Raw genomic sequence first — 21,128 nt, forward strand, 5'->3', positions numbered from 1 at the left:
TTTGTCTTTCTGGAGTTTGTTTTACTCCTGTATTTTGCAATTTATCAGATTTGATAGCCATAATACATATTCGTTCACTCATTCAATTTCACACAAATACATTATCAAGTACTAGCAGCTTACAATAGTTTTATCTAGCAAAACCAAAGGAATACTATTTAAAATTAAACAAGTACCAATGGAACTACAAACCAGTGGAAAAGCTTTTAGGAGAAAGTACTGAGGAAGAAAAAACACAGGCCCTGTAGTAAGCAGAGCAACAGCCCCCAGCCGTCTGTGCTCTAATTCCCATAACCTGTAAACATACTATTGTTGTGGCAAAAGGAACTCTGCAGAAGTGACTAAGCGTACAGACCTAGAAATGGAGAGTTTATCCTGGATTATCTGAGTGGGCATGATTGATCTAATCACCTTAATCCTTAAAAGCGGAGAACCTTTTATGAACTTGGTTAGAGAAATGAAATGGGAAAAGGAAGAGGAAGGGTTCAAAGCATGAGAGAGACTCCACCTGCTATCACAGGCTTTCAAGATGGCGAGGGGGCTGCAAGCCAGGGAATGTGGGTGGCCTGTAGAAGCTGGCCATGGCCTTCACCTGACAGCAAGAAAACCAGGATCTCGGTGCTATCAACACAAGGAACTAAATTCTGTCAATAACCCAGATGGATAAGAACATGGATCCTCTCCTAAAGTCTCCAGAGAGGAGCCAGCCCTGCTGATACCCCAATTTTCATCCAGTGAGACCCATGATGGACTTCCAACCTACAACTGTAAGATTAAAAATGTGTTGTTTTTAAGCCACTAAGTCTGCAGTAATTTATTTCAGTAGCAATGGAAAACTAATAATGACTCAGACACTAAGCCCCTCAGACTGGCTATCTGACCATCTATCTGTCCATCTCTCCTTCCTTCAACTAATATTTAAGGAGCACTGGATACAGTGAGGAAAAGGAGAGGCATCGTTCCCACCCTTTCAGATCACATAGCCCAGCAGGAAAGACAAACATTAAACAAGAATGAGCATTAATGCCTTACAATGGGGTGGCTTAGGGATATGGGAGAATCCAGCAGGAGGTTAGAGAAAGGCCTCCCTAAAAAAGAGACCCAAAAGATGAATGTGATTGGATGGGACTCGATAAGGGGCAGAGCAGGGAAGATGGCATGAACAGAGAGAGAGATGAATGGCATATATCCAAGGAGAGAGAAGTTGTTCAATGTAACCAATGTGCAGAATGTGAACAGAATAGTGATGTAAGATAGGGTTAAACCAGAGCCCAATCCAGAAGAGTTTTGGGGGTCTGTATTAAAGCAACTAACTGGTAGCCACTTATGAAATTCTATGATCAGATTTATAATTTAAAAAGGTAACTTAGGCTATAGTATGGAAAATGGATTGGAGGAAAAAGGGTGAAGCCTAGCTAGATTGAGGTCATTATAATAGCGGATCTGAGTGGGGCTGGTGGGGATGCATCGATAAATTTAGCATTCAAGATATATATTATGATTTAGAATCAATGTGTTTTTGGTGATTCCTTGGTGTGAGAGAATAGGACAGAGGATGGCTCCAAATGTCCAGTTTGTGTGATTGAGTGAGTAGCTAACAGTGTGCCATTTGCTGAATATAGGAAATCCTCCAGGAGAGGCGGGATACTGTTTCTTTGCTAGGATTTCTGTTGTTATTGTGTGGCTATTGTTTTGGGTAGAGGAAGCAGTGCAAGGTTGATGAGCTGTTCTGGATATTAACTTTGAGGTGCCTCAGGGGTAGACTCGTTGGAGAAGCTCTATAGTTGTTTGTATCTAGGGTCAGCTCAGTAGAAGCTACAAGGCAAAGTAACAAACACAGGGCCATGACAGACATCTGAAGAAACATTTAGGGAATGGAGAGAGGACCAAGGGGCTAACAAAAATATGTGGAAAGAAGTGGTAGAGAAAAAACACAGATAAAATGGTGTCACGGGGGCCAAAGGAAAAGAACACCTCAAGACAAAAGATTCTCTACAAGATCAAATATGACTAAGATAAATTATTTGGTGTGGATTAAAAGACACCGATTAGATTTTGATAAACACTGAAAAACGATCATTAGATGTTGCTACAAGGAGGTAACTATTACCCAGACAAGCACAGTTTTAATGAAGTTACATCCCTTTGGATGGTCAATCATGCTTTGGGCTTTTGTGGGGATGGGGTTCACCTTCTTCCCCCACCCCCTTTTCTTCTTTGTTTTTTTATTTTTCTATTTTGAGATGGAGTTTCACTCTTGTCACCCAAGCTGAAGTGCAGTGGTGCGATCTTGGCTCACTGCAACCTCTGCCTCCTGGGTGCAAGCCATTCTCCTGCCTCAGCCTTCCAAATAGCTGGAATTACAGGCATGCGCTACCAGGCCCGGCTAATTTTTTTTTCTTCCTTGTTTTAGTAGAGACAGGGTTTTACCATTTTGGCCAGGCTGGTCTTGAACTCCTGACCTCAGGTGATCCGCCCACCTTGGCCTCCCAAAGTGCTGGGATTACAGGCGTGAGCCACCGCGCCTGGCCTCTTTTCTTCTTTGGATCGTATCTTTAGGTTTCTTTCTAGTCAAGAGTCTTCTTTCCAACCTAATGATTCAATCTGCATCTAGTCAATGTGAAACTGGATGACTAAGCAACCAACTCCTGGGGTGACCTTAAGAAACTAGTGGTCTTTTAAATATTTTTATATGCCCATATATCCATACACTGCCCCTACCAGTTCCCTCCACGAGCATGCAAGTTTTGTTCAGGGTTAACACACAAATAAAGACAAACCCAGGAAAGACTTCGAGTCTCCCGAGGGTGCACTGATATTCTACTCCACGGCTCTTGCTCCCTTTATTATACAAAAGGGATTTCTCTCACTCACCCAGCTGCATCACAGCAGCCTTTCTTCTGTCTCCCGTTTCAATGAGTTTCCACTTAGAATGATGCTGTAATTTTGAACTGTACACTTATCTTAGATTTGCTAATTTGAAAACACACATGCACACAACTCATCTGTAAGTAAGATTTAACCACCCAGCAATCTGAGCAGCAGACACAAAATTTCATTTGGTATAATATCTAATACTTATGTGAAGCTAATTAAAGATAATTTGGTCTTAATGAGGCAAAGAGAATATAACAGTGTTAATTTCAAAGTAGGCTGATCCATGAAAGTCAAGTAAAATCATTTCTAACATTTCCACAGACCTAGACTATCTGATGATTCCCACATTCATATTAGTGGTTGGAATAACCCTTCACATTTGTCTCATGTTTTATAGTTACTGATCATCTTCCTATCATTATCTCTTCCTATCATTATCTCACTGGATTCCACAATAGCTCTGTGGATGCAGGGTGCAAACATTCTCCTTTACACTGCAGAGATGAGGAAAACCAAAGTTACACAGCCAGCAAGTGGCGGAAGAGAACTGGAGTACAGGCCAGGGACGCCACATTTGGGGCTCCGGGCACTGTGTACCTCACCTCACGTTTTCACTACATACAAACTTGAATGATTTTTTTTTTTTTTAAAAGAATTTTAGTAGAAAAGAAATGTTAAAGAAAATACTGCCCATTGAAAGCATCGAGCCCCTTTCAAAACAGATAAATTTCTAATTGGCTTTACTTTACGATGTAAGCAGAAGGAAACATTTATTACTCTCATCCATGAAATCTAAGCGGAGTCTAAATGTGACATCATATGAATGGTACTTCAGATAGGGACGGCTGAAAAGCATCAGGCACATATGGGAAACACATTTAAGAATGATCCTCCCTACAGGCTGCCATCTATATTTCCTTTTTCTGGTTTTATGCTGCTAAGGGTATTTTTTCACATAAACAACTTACGTTTTGGGATCCCTTTGATCATTATGAACAGTCTCAATTCAATCCCAGAACCAACAGTCTCTTCTGAGGGTGAGAAGGCAGCCATTTCCATAAGGTCAAGTAGGAGTCCCTACTAATCTGTAATTCCCACTTGAAAAGCTGAACTGTGACAACAGGGTTCACACCATTATTAGAGGGTGCTGTTGAGGCATGTTGGCCTATTCTTTTTTCCTTAGAATTACCAAGGTGTCAAAACAGGGCCTTAGAACCACAAGAATTGGCCGGGCACAGTGGCTCACACCTGTAATCCGCCGAGGCCAGCGGATCACGGGGTCGGGAGATTGAGACCATCCTGTCTAACACTGTGAAACCCCGTCTCTACTAAAAAAAAAAAAAATGCAAAAAATTAGCCCGGCATGGTGGCGGGTGCCTGTAGTCCCAGCTACTCAGGAGCCTGAGGCAGGAGAATGGCGTGAACCCAGGAGGCGGAGCTTGCAGTGAGCAGAGACAGCACCACTGCACTCCAGCGTAGGTGACAGAGCGAGACTCCGTCTCAAAAAAAAAAAAAAAAAAAAAAAAAAAAAAAAGCCACAAAAACCCCCAAACTCCCTAAAATGAACTATATTTAATTGTGACCCTTCAGTTTAAAGAGGAAAAAACAACAAAGTCTATTCTGATCCATCAGATGAATAAATATCTACAAAGGATGTCCCTGAGTTAGGAACAATAGTTTTTTTGACTAAAGCAGCCAAATCCAGGCTGGCACAGTACACTCAAGGGAAGATTAAGTGAACTTCAACACTAGAGCCAGATCCCATTGCAGAGTCCAGAGAAGCACTCTGAGGCATCCTCTATCCTCAACAAAGAGACATGATGACCCCAGGGCTTGAATTTCTGCCATGACCCATACCTTGGCCCCAAAGCCTCTGGCTCTCTCCACTTGAAGACTGGCTCACAAAGCCTCGCCAGCCACATAAACCCTCTGGACAGTATCCTCAAGTCATTATTCTCCATTTGTTAAAAGAGAAAACAAGAGGATATTTTTGAACAGAGAAAACATAACACTGTACCTAAACACCCCTGGCTTTACCCTGAAAAAGTCTGAACGAAAAGTAAGAAACACCAGGGGAAAGAAATTTTCAGTGACCTCAAATATAAAGGAGATCAAGCTCCCCTCTGGCAGGTCTTCAATCCGGGAAAGACGAAGGGAGATTGATTACATCAGAAAATCTAAGATCTACCTGTTTAGAATTACACCTTTATACCCTGTGAAGGAGGCCTTGAAGTTATGATCTAGAAGATAATGATCTCGAACTTCTTATCAACTCAAGTAAGTGTATCACCAGAGGTAAGGAAATATATGAAGGGAACTTTTCTTCCCACATTTAAGTATGTCTTTAATCTGTCTAGGCACCCAGACAAAGAGATCCTAAGGAAATAAAACAGGGAAGGGTATTTTTAAAGTACCACCTTAAAAACCACAAAGGGTAAACCCTAGACAAGTGAACACCACTAAATTGATCAGGCATTTACACAAAAGAGTAATTCATTCAGAATGAGCCTCATGAGAAAACCCAAAAGATAACGACAGAGTCAGAACTGATGAGTGAGGCACTACCTCACCAGCATAAAACAGGGATATCGTAGGGCTGAAATGTATTACACTGAACATACAGATAATGTTTCCATGCCCTTTTGTCACTATCCATGATGCCATGGCCAGGTAAAAGAATTTTAATGAATCTGTAAAGCCCATCAAAAAGACTGTCAGAATGCATTTTTCAAGCAGGGTTTGAAATGTCTTATTTCCAAGGCTCTCCCTTCTAGTCAGCACCTGAAAGCTGCTGAACTACAACGGGCCTATCAAGTTAAACCTTCATATAAGGAATAAGAATCATTACACAACACTGTCATTCTCAGTATGAAACATTTCTTCTATCCAACCATCAAGCAGCTGTCATAAGTGATGATAAGATTTTAAACTACGTGCAGCAATCAAGGATAACAATATCAAACATGCTAAGCCATAACACGGCTGACATTTGTAGTACACTTACCATAGTTCTTGCAGATCTTGTGCCAGGCTGTTTACTTGTGCCCTCACATTTCACTCCCATAAAACCCAAGAGGTTGGTGCTGCCATTATCTCTAATTTTCTAACGAGGAAACGGGCTCAGAATGGTCAAGTAACTAACTCAAGGTAGAGGAACTAGGCTATGGCTGGCTCTTGAGTTTGCTCCTAGCCAGTACATCTCAAGACTTCCTAAACAAGAATTAGCTATGGTGTTCTGTTGGTTTTTGTTTTTGTTTTTTTAGAGATTACTATAACTAGAGAAATAGTCATGATTTTTAAAATAAGACTTTGGAGAAAAAAGTTTGGGTAGTCTGGGAAAAAAATTTGAAGATTAACAGAAAAGGCTTAATTTTTACTTATTTTTTGTTATTAATTTTTAAAGATGGGGTCTCACTCTGTCGCACAGGCTGGAGTGCAGTGACAAGATCATAACTCACTATAATCTCAAACTCTCGAGCTCACGCAATCCTCCTGTCTCAGTCTCCCAAGTAGTTGGGACTACAGCACACCCAGCTAATTTGTGTGTTATCTGTAGCAACTGGATCTCACTATGTTGCCCAGGCTGGTCTTGAACAAATGATCCTCCCACTTAGGCCTCCCAAAGAACTGGGATTACAAGTGTGAGCCACTGCACCAGGCCAAAAAAATGATTAATCTAAAAAAATCTAACAGCTACCACACATAAACACATATATGTCTATATGCATGTATACATGTGTGTATATGTGTGTGCGTACATGTATTACCTAGGCAAATATGACCTGTTTAACAAAAAGGAAGATTGGCTAGTAAAACAAATTAACGTTAGCACAGTTTGCCTTTAAATTTCCATTATGAAACTGGAGGAATGGCCTTAAAATCTTACAAGAAAAAGGCAGAGGTAATAGCTACCTTGAAAAATTTGAGGTACTGCAATTTGCCAAGAGTCCCTACCCAACAATTCCTTGATTTCAATATCACCTTCTGTACAGACTACCCTTTTCTTATCTTATTCCAGACAATATGAATTTCTTTCATGCCTGATGACATATTGATACTATCATCGCAGTTTCCAGAACATTGTCTCTCTCATTTGAAGTCACACAGAGCTGGGCTGTAATATTACATTTCAGCAGTAGGTGTCATGACCTGAAACACTGGAGACCAAAATACTTCTTGAGACTTCAGGTTATATTAAGAGAAAATAAGCCAGTGATTCCAGTTGTACTCAGCTTGAAAGCTTAGAATTCTCTACACTGAATTTACCTATAATGTAGACATCTCCACAATGAATTACCAATGCTGGTATAAAATAAAAGCTTAATCATAAATATGTATAGTATTATATAAGCATCTATAATATCCATATGTCAGTACTAACGCTTTTTTCTCTATTCCTTTTTATTTTAAAATTTAAAGCCCATGCTATAACCATATAATTGCCTTAATAACAATACAGTTTTAATAGAGAGATAAATAGCATGAAGCTATGATAATGGGAAGTCATTGTACAACACATAGGAAAAACACAACTTACCACTACTGCCACAATCTGCACAAGAGAGGAGTTCTTCTGGTTTCTTTTCACGATTTGATTCTTTAGTCCCCAAACAGAAGCTACATATTGGAATGGGATCAGCACGTGGCTATGACAAAATTAAAATAAAAAATACTGTCACTTTTCCATTTCAAAATTAAAAACATTAAAATCAAAAGCTTCTTACATTTTCACATAAAGCTTCTTCTTTCTTTAACAAAGAAAACTGCTAAATAATGTATTTAAATAAACATTTTCTGCTAGTAAAAAAACTCATATTATTTTTGAGACGGAGTCTTGCTCTGTCGCCAGGCTGGAGTGCAGCGGCACAATCTCGGCTCATTGCAACCTCTGCCTCCCGGGTTCAAGCGATTCCCCTGCCTCAGCCTTCCGAGTAGCTGGGATTACAGATGTGCGCCACCACGCCCGGCTAGTTTTTTGTATTTTAGTAGAGACGGGGTTTCACCATGTTGGCCAGGATGGTCTCAATCTCCTGACCTCATGATCCACTTGCCTCAGCTTCCCAAAGTGCTGGAATATATCTCTTAAATTATTTGACACTAAAGTATTACCTGAATACATTTCAGTATAATGTATGACTCAGAAGTCATTTTTATTAAACCAATGAAATCTAATACCTTTATATATTATATAGCTTGCCTGAAATGAACATAATTAAGGATTCATTGGACATTTCAATTGTTCCCATTATCTATATGCCTACAATAAATTATCCATTCAGCATTATAGTCTATGAATATCATGTACAGACTGTTTAAACTTATCAAATGTTGCAATGCAGGTTGCTATTATTCACCTACCAAATATTTGACATAAACTATCTGTATGTTTTTAGGTGACAGAATAATAGAATGAGCAGGATTCTGTGGGATCACTTGAAAAGGTCATTATTATCAAGGGTTTTGTGGCATGAAGGTCTTCAAAAGTAAACCACACCACACCAAACAAAGAAGATAAACCCTCAATCTCTGACATTCCCACTTTATTTATTTATTTATAGAGAGAGTCTCACTCTCTTGCCAGTCTGGAGTGCAGTGGCGTGATTTGGCTCACTGCAACCTCTCCCTCCCAGGTTCAAGTTATTCTCCTGCCTCAGCCTCCTGAGTAGCTGCGACTACAGGCGCGTGCCACCGCACTCGGCTAATTTTTGTATTTTTAGTAGAGATGGGGTTTCACCATGTTGGCCAGGATGGTCTCGATCTCTTGACCTCATGATCTGCCTGCCTCAGCCTCCCAAAGTGCTGGGATTACAGGCGTGAGCCACGGCGCCCAGCCTGACATTCCCACTTTATATAAGAAACAACAAAACATTTGTCTAGTCCCCAACCACCCTTTAACTCTCGTATGAAAATTGCTTTTAACAATGTATAAATCTACATACATTTTAGTATCTCCATTGTTATTTACTACTATCAGCAATGCTAGTATTCCCATCCATAGGAATAGCTGACTGTGCCTACAGATCTGGTCACATTATTTTCAACAGCCAAAACTACGAAAACTGTAATTTTGCCGCATATTCCAAGCCTTCACACGTGTTGTCTGCTAGCCATCTGAATGTTACTATGATGTCTCTCTATTTGAATCTCATGAATCAAAAATTCAGAGCAAGAACACCCAACATAATCACAAATGTTTTTAAATGTAAATTAAAAACAAGATTTTGCTAGGTCTAACTCTCTAAATATACATCAGCATAGAATAAACTTCATTTGTTCAGCCACTCTAGCCCAAATGCCTAATGCATTTCCTGGTGCATAGTGGGCACTCAAAATGTATCTGCTAACTGAATACATGAAGGAAATATATGCTAGTTAAGAACAAAAAAAATCAATGGTTATAATGATTCCAACAAATGCCTTGGTTCCTTGTGACAACATGTCATCAAAAACAGAAAATCATCTCATGACCAAGCATTTACAAAATTGTTTAATATGACTGCTAATCTCATCTTACAAGGGCATTCATTATCTTCCCTTTACTTTCAGCTTAATTTGTTCCTATAATATGCACAGGCTTTACGTTCTGAGGTAGCTATGCAAATGTATTTTTGTGGCCCCAGTTAAAAAGTAGATTATAAAACACTCTGTACTAGAAAAACCAGAAGAGACAAGCTATAACAAATTGGTCACTGACTCTAGCCACAGTTTTTTAAATGCCAGATAATCAGCACTGCATAATTATGGATCCATAGTTATTACTTGCAACTGCTCAACTGCAGTACCTTGGGAACACTTTTGTTCCTTTAAATAGCAATTAAAAGAACAATCTGGCTTTAAAGTGACAACATTCCCCTGATAGATCCGAGCTAAAACCCGGTCCTCTTACTAATGGGATTCCTGCTTTCATTTGATATAACAATGTTCAAGCTACTGCTGCCATCCTTGCAGTGATAAATAATTTACAGAATGTCACATATCATTCATGCAATGAAACAAATCCAAATCTCCAATCCCATTTTTCTTTCCCAGATGAATTTTTAGCTGTGAGAGAGACATGGCCATCAGCCAGCATTCATGTTCATTTTTCGTTTTTTAACTAAAGGTAACACAAAGGACAAAGGTTGCTAGTAGTTCATGGCCAGAAAGACTGATGTCCCGCGCTCTGCCCAATAATAGAAAGCATAGATGTTATCACTTCACGCTACATTCAAGTGAACCCCGCCATGCTGATGTATGCTCACAACCATTTATTTTAAGGATAACTATCTCACAATACTCTATAAAACCACTGCATTATACAGAAATGTCTGCCCTGCTGAATTATTGATAATTCAAAGCACTTTTTGCTAACCTCAGTGTAGCCAAGTCTAATTAACTTTAAAAAATTGTCACTTGTACGAAATGAAACTTTTATAGTAACGTAAGTAAATGGGTCACAGGATTATTATGATTCACTGTTCTCAATCAGACTACATATAAACTGTTTTTTAAAAAGTCCTTTATAATAAAGTAAAATGGATTCCAGTCAGAAAAAGATCTGAGTAAATGCAAACTTGATTCTATACAAATCTACTACAAGTAAGTCATATTTAAGATGTTTGAAAATGATACCAAAAATCTCCAAATTCTTAACTCCTTTCTTTGAAATTTCACAAAGGCACCTAACCTGTTGATCACATTTTCCCATCAACAAGCCTGAATATTTTAAACTAATCCCAAGAAGGAATGCTCATGAATAGTCTAAAGATGAATACATCCAGCAAACTGTGCTCTGGAAGGATCTCCTTGTCTCCCATGCAATGGCCCTGGGGCAGCTGCTAGGCTACAGGCTGCTCCTGTACTGTCTCATTTAATCATCTTAACAATCTTGCCTGGTATGAGTATTATCTCCATTTTAGAAAAGAAATTGAGCATCTAAGAAGTTAAGCAACAGGCGCGTGCCACTACACCCGGCTAATTTTTGTATTTTTAGTAGAGATGGGGTTTCACTATGTTGGCCAGGATGGTCTCGATCTCTTGACCTCATGATCTGCTGTGTAGAGCTGTACTCAAACACAAGTCTGTCTTCATGAAAGCCCATTTCTCACTTTACTACCTCCCCTACATTCCTCAGGATAACAAATGTCTAAAATTATCTTTCCATCAGTGGCAATAACTCTTGACTAATGTGTTCGTAATCTATTCCACACAATTTCTCCCATGACCAATGGCATATGGTTTTAAAACTATTAAAAGGTAATCACTAAACGCCATGGATTATTTATTAATTACCATGGGCAAAAGGTACCTTTACAATGGAAAAATCTGGTGGACACTTTCTAAACCAGTATGGGACAAAGTGACATCACGCGCCTTCCAAGTGCCTACCCTGAAGGACTGAGCACTGCCTATATAGTATTATTGCCAGAAACACTTATCCTGAGTCCAATCATAAAGAAACAATCAGGCAAATCCAAATTGGGGGACATTCTCTGTAACAACTTTTCCGTACTCTTCAAAAAATGTCATATAATACCCAAAAAAGGGCAGGACCAACCTGGGCAACATGGGGAGACCCCATCTCTACAAAATAAAAAAATTAGGCAGGCATGGTGGCACATGCCTGTGGTCCAGCTACTTGGGGAGTTGAGGTGGGAGGATGGCTTGAGCTGCGGAAGTTGAGGCTGCAATGAGTCCTGATTGCACCCACTGTACTCCAGCCTGGGCGATAGAGCAAGACCCTGTTTCTCAAAAGAAGGGAGGCAGGGGGCAGGAACAACTAAGGTGACTGAAGTGGTATGAAAACTAAATACAAATACAATCTGTGATCCTTGGTTGGATTCTGGATTTTTACAAAATATCCACAGCTATGAAGGATATTATTGGGATAATTAGGGTAATGTGTAACTCAAAATTAGGCAATACATAAACTAGATATAAATTTCTTGAGTGAACATAATTCTGATTATGTAGGAAAATATATTCATTTTTAGCAGATATATGTTGAAATATAGGAGTAAAGCGTTATGATGTCTTTATGTTGAAATTGAGGAGTAGGCCGGGCGCGGTGGCTCAAGCCTGTAATCCCAGCACTTTGGGAGGCTGAGGTGGGCGGATCATGAAGTCAGGAGATCGAGACCATCCTGGCTAACATGGTGAAACCCCGTCTCTACTAAAAATACAAAAAAAAGAAATTAGCCGGGCGTGGTGGCGGTCGCCTGTAGTCCCAGCTACTCCGGAGGCTGAGGCGGGAGAATGGCGTGAACCTGGGAAGCGGAGCTTGCAGTGAGCCAAGATCGCGCCACTGGAGGCGACAGAGCGAGACTCTATCTCAAAAAAAAAAAAAAAAAGAAAAGAAATCGAGGAGTAAAGTGTTATGACTGGAGAGTAACTTACTCTCCAGAAAAAAACAAACTTAAGTGTGTTCGTATGTTAGTGTGCACAGAAAGTAAACATGACACAATGTTAATGGTTGCAGAGTCTGTGTAAAAGGCATACAGGTATATTATTCTATGTAAAAGGCATATAGGTATATTATTCTATGTAAAAGGCATATGGGTGTTCATTATATAATTTTTCCTCATCTTTACAACTTTTCCAAACAAAAAGTTGGGGGGAAAATAAAATTGTGCCTCTTTACTCTCAAAAGAGATCTAGACTGAATTACTATTTTCAGTAGACCCTCTATATCTGTGGGATTAAAATCAGTGGGTTCAACCAACCATGAATGGAAATTATTTGAAAAGAAAAGGGATGGTTTTGTCTGTACTGAACATATATACGTTTTTTTCTTTTCATTATCCCCTGGACAATAGAACTATTCACATAGCATTGATATTGTATTAGTTATTTTAAGTAATCTAGAAATGATTTAAAGTACATGGGAGAATATATATAGGTTATATGCAAATACTGCACCATTTTATATAAGGGATTTGAGCATCCATGGAATTTGATATCAGTGGTGGCAGGGGGGTGAGGGAGGGGTCCTGTACCCAAACCCCCACAGATACCAAAGGATGACAGTAGTTGGACTATCAACATTTATAAAACAAGGTCTCTCAAGCCAATTACCAACTCAGAGGAAATACAGAAGACAGAGGAATATGTTAATCGATAGAGCAGGGAGATGCTAGTACCAAAACTCTAGGGAAAAAATGGCCCAGTTTCTTCAACAAAGTAAACGGGAGACCAAGTGAATGAGTGAGCAAAAAACAGATATAGAAGAATCACTAGATTAAGAGACATTTAAAGGGCCTATCAGCCAATCACATGTGTGAACCATATCTTGATCATCATTCAAAGTGTAAGCAAAACAAAACAAAATATTATGACCTAGTGAAGGAACAAGGGCTACTTAGCTGTAAGAGACTGTTTGGGGTGGACACGCTGGGTGTCTTCATCCAGGTGAAAGCGTTAGATTCGTTCTTGTGGTTCCAGAGTACAAAACTTACACCAATATGGGTTATGATAGAGAGCCTTTCCAACAGAGCTGTCCAGCAATGGAATGGATTCTTTTTTTTTTTTTTTTTTTCTGTTTCATTTACTTAGTTTTTATTTTTTTAATTGTGGTTCAAATGGCATTAAGTTCACAAAACTGTGCAACCATTACCACCATCTATCTCCAGAACTCTTTTCAACTTGCAAAACTGAAACTCTGTATCCATTAAACAATAATTTCCCATATTCTCTTCCCCCACCCCAGGAAATCACCATTCTACTTTCTGTCTCTATGCATTTGACTACTCTAGCTACCTCATATAAGTGAAATCATACGGTATTTGTGGAATGGATTATTCCTGAGGCAGTAAGAGGCCCCTCTAATCAAGTGGCCGTGGAGAGACTGGATGGGCCCCATCAGGATGCTGAGGACACAACAGTATACACAATTTGGGGATCTGGGACTCTTCAAAGATTCCATCCAGATCAAATATTTTAATGGTTCTAGAGTTAATCTTTAAGGTCTTTCCCAGTTCTAATTTTTTATTGATTCTATAATACTTAGAAATTTTAAGAGTCTTCAAGACCTTTGATCTCAAAATAAGATAGCCTTTTCTAAGGAAATATTCTTTAAATCTAGGACAATGCATTTTTGAGAAGCTTTATTTTATTTTATGAATACTTCCGTTTCTCCCCAGAAGGAAACTATATATTTGTTAGCCTTAGTCTAAGTAACTGGACAAAAATAAAATGAAAATTCCTGCACTAAATCAGAGCCAGGAGTATTTAGACTCATATCCTCCTCCTGACAATGACACAAAAAGGGGTTTTGTAAGCCATTTCCATGGTATCTGTTCACAATGATCAGGGATATATAGCCCTCTCTCTCCATAATCCCCCATAGATCCATACTTCTTAAGTCATCTACATCTTTCATGAGACTGCTGAAAAAAATACACCATTTTAGTAATCCCAAGTGTTAAAAACAAAACAGTTCAGCATTTTTCATTCATACATTCATACTTGCACCACAGAAAGATCCAGATTTAAACACTGCTCTCTAAGCCTCAGGTTTCCTCATCTGTAAAAGTGCACAATAGTGTCTGTGTCGTCTAGCTCTCGGGTTGTTAAAGTTCAAATGTGAGTGAGTGTGGAAAGTATTTTGTAAACTACAAAGTTCTACTCAAATATTATGAGTATTGCAAAATTTTATTTGGCTATAAAAACAGAAAGAGCAAACAAACAACTTCAAGTCCTTAATAAACATCAGAACAAATGAATTATTCTGGAGTTTAGAATTACACTATAAAAGACTTTCATTTTCTGAGCCCCCATGATGAATATTAATCTTAGAGGATTTTTTTAAAGAATGAATTAATCAGGGAGTACAGGAACAGAGTAGAAAATGCCTCCACTGAGAGCCAAAAGGCCTGCAACTATTTAATAAAAGGAAAACTCAAACTAAATGAAAAGAAAAAGATATCAGAGAAAGAAAAGCATAAACAAATATAAAATATTAAATGAATAATACCACAAAAGCAAACAAAGATGAATACTGGCTGGGCACAGTGGCTTTGGTTGTAATCCCCACACTTTGGGAGGCCAAGGTGGGCAGATCACCTGAGGTCAGGACGTTTGAGACCAGCCTGGCCAACATGGTGAAACCTTGGCTCTACTAAAAATACAACAACAAAAAAAAAGTTAGCCAGGCATGGTGCTGGGTGTCTGTAATCCCAGCTACTCAGGAGGCTGAGGCAGAAGAATCGCTTGAACCCAGAAGGAGGAGGTTGCAGTGAGCCGAGACCGCACCATTATACTCCAGCCTGGGCAACAAGAACGGAACTCCACCTTAACAAAAAAAAAAAAAAAAAGACTTCTATATCTCCTTAGTTTGCACTCCTTTGTTATACTGTACTGAAATGTGAAGTTTAGGTAATGCTTTACTGTTTATCACAATGCTTTTCTCAAGTCCCATATATGAATGCTATGCCACAAGGCCACCTCTCTAAGGTCACCTAACTAGTGAGATGGAGGAACTCCAGCCTGCTGACACCAAGCCCTTCACTCTCTGGCTTTCCCCATGGTTTGTCCCTCCTTTCACTTGGAGCTTGATACACCTCAGCAGAAAGGCTGTCCCTGACCATCCTCTCTGAAACTGTACTCCACTGGCACCACTCTAGAATCTCCATACCCTTCTTTCTTTTCTTTTAAATAAGGAGACACCACTCGCTTTGTCACCCAAGATGGAAAGCAGGGGCATGATCAAAGCTCACTGCAGCCTTGATCTCCTGGGGCTCAAGTGATCCTCCTGCCTCAGTCTCCCAAGTAGCTGGGACTATAGTGGTGCGCTACCACGCCCAGCTAATTTTTTAACTTTTTATAGAGATGGTGGTCTCGCAACATTTCCCAGGCTGTCTCGGACTCCTAAGCTCAAGCAATTCACCCACCTCGGCCTCCCAAAGTGGTGGGATTACAGGTGTGAGCCACTGTGCTCGGCTCCACACCCTGGCTTTATTTTTCTTCACTGCACTCATCATTAACTGAAATATTGCATCTCATTTATTTGTCCGTTTCCCTTACGAAACCATAAGTTCCATCATGATGGCAGACACTGTTCATTTCTATAGCCCCAGCTTCAAAGTGTATCTAGGGAATAAATGAATAAACAAATGAACAAACTGCTCTGAAGTTGGGAACTGGTTTCTCCAATTCACAGGTCCCAAAATATTGTCAACTGTCTTTTATTTTCACATATATCCTCAATGACCACAAACATTACATGTCAAGAAACCATCAATGGCAAGGTGGGTTCCACCACTGTTTAATCTGAAGCCTTTTTTTACTCTGACACACATAATAAATGACATTTGTGTTTGCTGTATACTTCCCTGGCCATAAACTGACAAGACGGGACCAAAATTTAAAAATCAGTTAGGAGGAAAATTATCTGCCCAGTATTAACTATTAGGGCTTGCTCAGTAATAGTCACTACAGGCTGTAATAGTCACTACATAAGATAGATTATGTAGTCAGTAATAGTCACTATATAAGACAGATTTGGGGCATGACCAGTTGCCAGCACCTAGTTGTGGTGGCACTCCCCATCCCCACTCCCACCATTTCTTTCCATCTCTAGAAAGAATATAAGGTTATTAAAAAAAAAAAAAGAAAGAAAGAAAAAAAAAGAGTCGCTGGTTGTGGTGGCTCACGCCTATAATCCCAGCACTTTGGGAGTCCAAGGCAGGTAGATCACTTGAGGTCAGGAGTTCTAGACCAGCCTCAAAATGGTGAAACCCTGTCTCTACTAAAAAAAATACAAAAATTAGCTGGGCATGGTAGTGCGTACCTGTAGCCCCAGCTACTCTGGAGACTGAGGCAATAGAATCACTTGAACCCAGGAAGGGGAGGTTGCAGCAAGCCAAGATCATGCCACTGCACTCCAGCCTAGGCAACAGAGCAAGATTCTGTCTCAAAAGAAACAAAAATTAAAAATGTTTAAAAAAAAGAAAAAAGAAAAAGAAGGAAGCCAAGTAAAATGAATACTGCAATAGTAACAAAATTATAACAAGACTATGTATCGGTTTAGTCTTTTTAAATTTAATTTTCATTTCAATCTATATTTATTCTGAGACAAGCTTATGAGACTGGCTAATTTTTTTTTATTTTTGGTAGAGATGAGGTTTTACCATGTTGCCCAAGCTGGTTTCGAACGCCTGGGCTCAAGTGATCCACCTGCCTCGGCTAGTGTTGGAATTACAGGAATGAGCCGCCATGTCTGGCCTGTTATTAAAAGAAAAATATTTTACAAATGTTGGTGCCTTATTACTGGTAATGAATTATTGTCCACAAACTTCACAACTGATGGCACTGCAACAAAGGTTGAAAACTGCTTCCTGTTGTTACTAAGGTTTTTTTGTTTGCTACTTCAGAACTCTATTTGACACTTACCTAATAAAGAACTAGACTTTATTTTTTGCCACTTAACCCACTTATGTAACTGATGTCTGTCGGAACAGATCAAGCCCGCTCCTAATTAGGATAGAGATCACGCACACTCAGGATTTTCCCTCACAGCAATCTGCTTCAGATATGGTCTTCAGAAACTCACTAACTCTAAAGGTAGGAATTTCCTGTGATGATCTAAATCATCTTATTTTTTTCCAGAGCGTTATTTTATTCCCGTCTGCATCTGCAGTAACAGTAACTATGGTCAGGACAGCCATTCCTCCACAGGGAGGTTCATGCCCAGCACTCCCTCAGAGCAGCCCTGGGTCTACTTCACATCCTTCGGGGTAGAATAGAACTCTGTTTATGACAGGTCTATCGCCCTTTTCTCTATACTCCTGCCCCCTTTTGTTTTATTCCAAGGCTATTCTTGCAATTTCATCATGAATTGGACATAAGTAGACACCAAGTAATTTTTTTCCAAAAGATAATTGGAGATATACTTACTGTAAGACTTTACACAGGCAACACTGTCATCATAATTTTACTCTCCCTATATAGATTTTTATTTTATCACCTCCCCTGCTCATTATACTTCTCTGTGGGTAATTGGTTCTGTGAGGGAGTACTATATCATCCCCACTGGCTCTGTGGATTGAGTATCTGTATTACTCTGGGCAAAAGGATTTATTATTGTTAATGTATGGAGATCTTGAATGTGACTGCTGTATTTTTACCTCCTTGTCACACGATGAGGGTGCTCCATATTTTAAGTGACAGAAAGGAAGTAGGAAAATCTAATAAAATAAAAATATTCAAAAGCATCCCTATATATATCCCTAAAATACCATCACTTCTTTTTTCATTTAAAGAAATCATTTAGAAACAAAAAAAGATATCAAATGACCACACAGTGGGAAAGTCCCATGATCAAAGGCTGACTCAGAAGTATAAAATAATAAAGCTTAGCCACAACGGAGTAAGAAGAGAGAAGGAAAGATTTTCTAAGAATATCAGCCACAACAGTTTTGAATTGTGTGGAGTTAATTGAAATGCTCACACTGTATCCTGCAGTCTAGAACTTGTTCTAATTAGGCAGGTGTGCCATTTATTAGAGTGCTGATTACGGAAAGTGATTCTATTGGAAGGAAGCAAATTAATCCTGCACACTGCATTTAACAATAGCATCTCATTTGTGTGGTGTGTGTTTTCTTGTTTTTTGAGTTTTGTTTTGTTTTTTTTTTTCCTGGGAGACGAAGCCCACAAATTTGTTCGGGGTGGGCGGGGAGGGGAGAACATTCATGAAACAATTGCTTGCCCCAGGGCCTTCGGTTTCTTATCTGGACAGGGACTTTCTCTCCTCCACTTCTGCCATTAGAAACTGCAGATATTGCATTTATCTTCTTAAGAGGGACCAAAGTCTGATTCAACACAGCTGGAAATTCAACACATGGTTACAGGAAGTCTGTTTAGGATTTACAAACTATTCTCTTTGGCAAGTATATCATGATATTAGCAATATAAACCCTACTCTGGATTTAGAAAAATGGAATTTTAAAATCAACTTACATTCAAGTTTCACAAATCTTTAGTCGTTCCTTTTTAAAAAGAAAATTAACAAAGTGCCTCTCTAGTGATTCCCAACTTCAGTGCTGCAGGAAACTTGACTGGAGCAGGTCCAAACTTCAAGACTATAATTTATTTAGGGATATAAAAATTGACAGGGATGTAAATAGAAATTCTGTCTTAAAGACAGCAAGAAAAACAGAATAGGAAAACTTGGGCACTAGATTCTGAAAACACGCAAGAACTGCCGTTGGTAGAAATTCTATATTGTAATTCATCTCTATGACTTGGGAATGTTTTCCAAGTGAGGCTAGAAGCATAATAGTAATGCACAGATTAAAGGATAGGCATAACAACAATTTACAAGAAACACAAGCAACGGCTGATACTTGGTAGAGCTGCGTAGCAGCTAGAGGTAGCTAGGAGCTTCTGCAGTTGCCCCAAGGCATTCATTTTAATTTAGATAGCGTGCTACAAAACCCTGCCTAGGCACACTGTGAACTGAATGTAGACATTCTTACTATCAATCCTGCCAAGAGAAACCTGCTCTAACTGCTCAGGAGACACAGGCAACTCAATGGAATATAATCAGATCCAAACAGGAAAGTAGAATGAGGAGATAGGACATAGGTAAGTGGTTATTAACAAGCTAGAAAAGTCACACACTAGTCGCTTTCCCAATAATATCACCACCACCTCTGACAATTCCCTGCACTCACAGAGATTTACATGGCAGTTGAGATGTTATGTGCTATTCAATAAGTTACTAATATTTACTCAGCAACCAAAGTATGCCAAGCAGAATATAATTGGTACTCCAAGTGCTTGTCCTCACAGAACCAATAAAAGTAGTGTAATTCCATTACTACATTTAATTCTCAATTGCCCTCTGGGCACACAAACCATCTGGTGTGCAGAATTTCCATGCTCCTGACTTCTTTTGTTTTCCTTGCTCGCAGACTACCTCTGACCCTTTCAATTGCAGTATTCATAAGCAGTAGGAAAAGAGGATTAGGTGGATAATTACTACCTGAAGGTCAAGAGCTCTGACCTTGTTTTTTGGAGTTAATTCTGTGTAGCAGAAGACTCATCCTTAGACCCCCTTTGTGGTAGAGTTTTTAAGTCTCCTTATGCTTTAGGCCAGGCACCACCCTGGGCACTTACATGAGCATTATCTCAGACAGACTCTGCTCCCTGGCACCACAGCTTCACTGTAAGGTGTGTGGGAACTGCACAAAACCGAAGCCCCTCCCCGCATACTAATACAAGCTGCAGCAAGGCCAGGAGAAGAAATGCCAGGTGTGATAGGCTTTCCTCCGAGGGCGAAGATTTTAAACTTAATTTCCTAGAACTTTACAAGTCTACAGAGGCCTACTAAGGGTAAACAGTAGAAAGAAGGAAGAAAAAGCCCATTATTTTGGTGAAATTGGTAAATTTTTGCATATCTTAAATAGCTTAGTACATGCTGAGCTCTTGGAAGGAGATCCTTGTTTGGTTTATCTTAATTACTACATATAATAAAGAACTATACACACAGTAGATGTTTGATAAATATCTGTTGAATATAAGAATGTAACATTTCTCATACTTGGTACTTTCTTATCACTTTCTAAATTACACTCTTCAGCATATAAATGGTAAATAAATAATAATAGAACAGCACGTGGTTATGGGGGGAAATACACACTTTAAATGTTTGTGCATTTAGAACCTTCATATCTTTCCATTTACACTTGTTGTTGTTTTTTTTTTTTTTTTTTTTTTTTTTTTTTTTTTTTTTTTTTGAGACGGAGTCTCACTCTGTCGCCCAGACTGGAGTGCGGTGGCCCGATCTTGGCTCACTGCAAGCTCCGCCTCCCAGGTTCATGCCATTCTCCTGCCTCAGCCTCCCGAGTAGCTGGAACTGCAGGCGCCTGCCACCTTGCCCGGCTAGTTTTTTTGTATTTTTTAGTAGAGACGGGGTTTCACCGTGTTAGCCAGGATGAAACAATGCCCGGCCTGTTGTTTTTTTTTTGTTTGTTTGATTGTTTTTGTTTTTTCAGCCAGGAGCGGTGGCTCATGCCTGTAATTCCAGCACTTTTTTGGGAGGCCAAGACGGGCAGATCACTTGATGTCAGGAGTTCGAGACCAGCCTGGCCAACATGGCAAAACCCCATCTCTATTAAAAATACAAAAATTAGCCAGGCGTGGTAGCACACGGCTGTAATCCCAGCTACTAGGGAGGCTGAGGCAGAAATGTTTGAACCCAGGGGGTGGAGACTGCAGTGAGCCAAGATCATGCCACTGCACTCCAGCCTGGGCAACACAGCAACACTCGTCTC

At 39.6% G+C, this 21,128-nt stretch overlaps 1 protein-coding gene across 3 annotated transcripts in view; it reads right to left on the bottom strand.

The window, feature by feature from the left end:
- The window catches only part of KAT6B (lysine acetyltransferase 6B), a 211,157-nt gene that overhangs the window by 59,105 nt on the left and 130,924 nt on the right, over positions 1-21,128 (bottom strand). For all 3 annotated transcript variants that reach the window (XM_017871917.1, XM_017871916.1, XM_017871918.1), the window contains exon 4: positions 7,415-7,523. In XM_017871917.1, the coding sequence (XP_017727406.1) occupies positions 7,415-7,523 (109 nt within the window). The remainder of the gene's footprint in view (positions 1-7,414; positions 7,524-21,128) is intronic.

This window comes from Rhinopithecus bieti, unplaced genomic scaffold, assembly GCF_001698545.2.
Source record: "Rhinopithecus bieti isolate Rb0 unplaced genomic scaffold, ASM169854v2 scaffold_6022, whole genome shotgun sequence".
Classification (NCBI taxonomy): Eukaryota; Metazoa; Chordata; class Mammalia; order Primates; family Cercopithecidae; genus Rhinopithecus; species Rhinopithecus bieti.